At 33.3% G+C, this 4258-nt stretch overlaps 1 protein-coding gene across 1 annotated transcript; it reads left to right on the forward strand.

Annotated features, from left to right (window-relative positions):
• Nucleotides 1-2389: 2389 nt before the first annotated feature.
• Nucleotides 2390-3406, forward strand: LOC124922688 (probable glucan endo-1,3-beta-glucosidase A6). The gene has a single exon (XM_047463404.1). The coding sequence runs from the start codon at nt 2468-2470 to the stop codon at nt 3404-3406; it is 939 nt and encodes a 312-aa protein (XP_047319360.1). The 5' UTR covers nt 2390-2467.
• The last annotated feature ends 852 nt before the right edge of the window (nt 3407-4258 follow it).

A 4258-nucleotide genomic window follows, 5' to 3' on the forward strand; every position in this document is an offset into this window, starting at 1 on the left:
TCACATTGACGTGCCCCTAGGTTGCCCAACCTTTCCCACAACCGAAACCCTAAGCAAACACCAACCATTCTTGGGTTGTATCACAAGTTTTTCTTGGGAAATTTCTGTTTTTCATTCCAAAAGTAAAGAGCAGCCCCATTGTAAGCCCCTTTGTATAGATCTTTTTAGATTATAATTTTATTTTTTATCTTTATATATCATCCCATGCAGGATTTCTTTTTTTAAAATTTGTTATTTTGATAGGAGTTTAAGATTCTATTTTGATATTTGTAAATATGTAAACCTTAATAATACATTTAACATGTAAATAAATAAAAATAACTAAAAAAATAGAAAGTTCATGTAAATAAAAGGTCATTAACCAAGTAAAAAAAATATTTTTTAAAAAAAACTAAAATCGACCCTTGAATTGGCCATTTAAAAAGACTCAAAAAGTTAAAAGAAAATCTGTTTTGATCTAATTTTTTTTTGTATAATATTAGATCTAGGATTTATTTGTATATTATTAATAATCTAGTTAGGTTTTAAAAAGAGAAGAAAATTGTTTTGGTTTAATTTATCATTTGTATGACATTAGAATTAGGATGTAAAACTTTCTGGAATTTTTTTTATTCAATTTGGGATCCATTTGGATCACCAAATATTTTGTTAGATTAGGATTAGGTGGAAAAATTGGTAGAATAGTAGGTCTGCTGGTTTAGGACCGGAAAAGCTAGCCCTGGGATAACATCTGATCGGTAAAGCGACACCCTAGAGCATACTCGAGCGCCATCCGACCAAGGCAGCCTCTCTACATGCGAAATCCGACGCCTTCCTGACGTTTCTGTTGATTCTAGATGCTTTTGTGAACACGAAGACCGAGGAAACTAGCCTAGATCTGCGCCTATGTTAGTTCTCTGTTGCCCAGGACCTTAAAATTTGACTTGAGCCTCTTTCTGACCGAGAAAACCTAGCCATTTTTCTTGTATCCAATTCTTTTAGACATTCTTAGGATTATATGTTATTTTATTTCCACTATTAACCTTTTGGGTTGCAATTTCCACCCAAAAAGTACTTACTACTCATTTAGGACCGAATGGGAGAGTTATTGATATTCTGACGACTGAATGAGGGGTAACCACCCTCAAGAATCACCTCTCCCTCTACGCCTCATTCAGAAGTTTGAAGGCCCACCCTCATTTATTCAGTTTATATATAACCCTCTCCCATTTAACGCTAATTGATGCGGCAAAATATTGTAAGATTTTATTTTTATTTTTTATACTCAAATATCTAAATAAATTATATAAAATATTATAATTTAAAAATCTATCCCAATATATATTTATAAGATTGTTGTTTGTAAATTGAGAATAATGGTTATATTATTTATGATTCTGAAAAAAAATCAATTAAAGGCAAAATTATGTGTTATTGTTTGGAAATCTATATTTTTTAGAATTCAAGAGGATAAGGATTTAAGTTGGTGTTATATTTAAAATTAAGGAGATATATACTATTTGAAAGAGTTACAATTTTGGTGAAAAAATGACAAATATATTGATATATAATTGAATTTCTAGTTCAACTATATTGATATATTAAAATTTGTGTTCTAATATAATGATAATAATATCTGTTTTTTAAAAATGTATTGTGGTTGGGTAGTCTCCTAAATAGAGGGTTAAATTTAAATGTATAATCTCCTATATTGCAAAAAAAGGTTGAAAAACACAATAAAAAATTTATTATTAGTTTTGTTAGTATAAGGTGAGGATTGTATTTTAAATTAGTCAAATGTTAGAATTCAACCAAAATTTATGGTAAGATTATGTATTTTTTTTAAGAAAGAAATATAACATAATATTATTATTATTATTATTTAATTTTAAAAATATAAAGATAAAACATATTGGATTGTGATTATAATTTGAATTTTTGTCAAACAAAATTGTAATATTTACATGCATCTAAATTAACTAAGTGAATCTTAATATTATTTTATAATTGAAAAAGAAAATTATGTGTATTTTCCATACATAGAGTGTGAAACAAATATTTTGAAATTTTTTTTTGACTCCAAACCCTCATTTCTTTAATATTATCTAAATTAACTAAGTCAAGTCAAATAATATTTACATGGTAATTTTCTTCATATATATAGAGAGAGAGGAGAGACGTACATGATGACATAATTCACAATAGCTGCTTCAAGTTACAAATATGACGGGATTTTCGGCCACCGTACTCCTCCTCCTCCTCCGTTTCATACTTTCCGCCGCCGTATCTAGTAAGTCCAAAATCTCTATTAATTCTCTTTAGCTTCTTCTTTCTACATCTAAATCTAATCTAATCTTACTTTATTAACTTGTAATTTCCAGCAGGTGTATCATACGCCGTCGCCGGAGCCGGCAATGTCGGCATCTGCTACGGCCAATTGGGAGACAACCTTCCCAGTCCGTCAAAGTCCGTCGAGCTCTTGAAAGCCATGAAGGTGAAGCAAGTCAAACTGTATGATTCTAACCCGGCCATTCTCGGCGCCCTGAGAGGATCCGACATCGAGGTTACGGTCATGGTCCCGAACCAGCTCCTTGTGAGCATCTCCACCAATCAAGCTATCGCAGACGAATGGGTACGGTCCCAAGTCTTACCCTTTTACCCAAAAACAAAGATCCGATACGTTCTCGTCGGAAACGAAATCCTTTCTATCCCCGACCGTAACATCCAGCTCAGCCTCGTCCCGTCGATGTACCGGATTCAGAAATCGCTTGCGAAATTCGGCCTCCTCCGTAAGGTCAGAGTCACTACCTCATTGGCCATGGACGTGCTTCAAGCTTCTTACCCGCCTTCCAATGGAACCTTCCGTGCCGACATCTCCACTCAAATCATTAAACCTATGCTTCAGTTTCTCAAGTACACGAAATCGTCCCTCTTCTTGGATGTATACCCGTATTTCGCTTGGGCATCCAACCCGGTCGACATCAAGCTTGATTACGCCCTGTTATCCTCCGCCAATAGCATAAGGGTTAAGGATCCGGGTACGGGGTTAACCTACACCAATCTGCTGGATCAAATGATAGACGCGGTCTACTTTGCCATGAAAAGAATGGGCTACCCGCATGTTGGGATCTTTATAGCGGAAACCGGTTGGCCGAATGGAGGAGATATTGGCCAAACAGAATCAGGAGCTAGTATTAACAATGCCGCAATTTATAACCGGAATGTAATAAAGAAATTCACTGCCGTACCGGCCATCGGAACGCCGGCGAAGCCGGGTGTAGTCATTGAGGCAGTAATTTTTGCCCTGTACAACGAGAACATGAAAACGGGTCTGGGCTCGGAGAGGCATTTCGGAGTGTTGTATCCGAACGGGTCAAGTATTTACCGACTGGATTTTTCTGGTAAGACGAGGGAGGCAGAGTACTAGCTGTCAGCGCCGACTGTCGGAAAACATCTGAGGTGAGGTTTATTATGGATGCCGATTCCGACGGACGAGCAAGTGATTTAAGAACAGTTTTAAAATCATGTTCAACAAATTTCAGCCTATTTAGTTTATTAATATTATGTATAATTCATTTCTTATATTATTTTAGAGTGAAAAATGAGTAAGTGATCATACAAAAATATTATTATATTTGATTCACTTTAGAATTTGTATCTTGATTTTTTCTATAAAAAAAAAATTCAACTAGAATTAAAAATCATTTTATTTAATTTCTAATAAAACAATATTACACAAATAATTAATCACACTATTAAAATGTTTTCTATTTCTTTTTTAACTTATTTATTATAATATATTAGAATCTTTAAATATTAAAAATAAAATAAAAATATCACCAATTAACATTTTCAAAATAAACTAATGTTTATTTAAAACGTTTTACTGGTGTTTAAGAATTTGTTCTCTAAAGACTAAAATAAATGTACAATATTGTCATTTTCACATTCATGTATCCGTCATCTTAACAACTAGCATCGAAAAGACGACTAACAATGACGGAGATAAAGAAAAAACACATTTTTACAAAGAGTGTTTAACTTTCTTAAAAAGAAAGGAAAACAATATATTTTCTAATTTTATAAAAATTAAAAAACGCAAAGAGGGGTGTCCTTTTCAATTATAATGCCCAGATATAGCACATATATATTCTTTCCATGATGCTTGATTTCTCGGACACCACGATTAACTTGGTCTTGGGATAATTAATGGAGTGATCAGTCATTCTCCCAACATAAGAAGTTTTATAACAGCCAATGTAAAAAGTGAACATCTCAA

The sequence above is a fragment of the Impatiens glandulifera genome, chromosome 1 (genome assembly GCF_907164915.1).
Source record: "Impatiens glandulifera chromosome 1, dImpGla2.1, whole genome shotgun sequence".
In the NCBI taxonomy this organism is placed as follows: domain Eukaryota; kingdom Viridiplantae; phylum Streptophyta; class Magnoliopsida; order Ericales; family Balsaminaceae; genus Impatiens; species Impatiens glandulifera.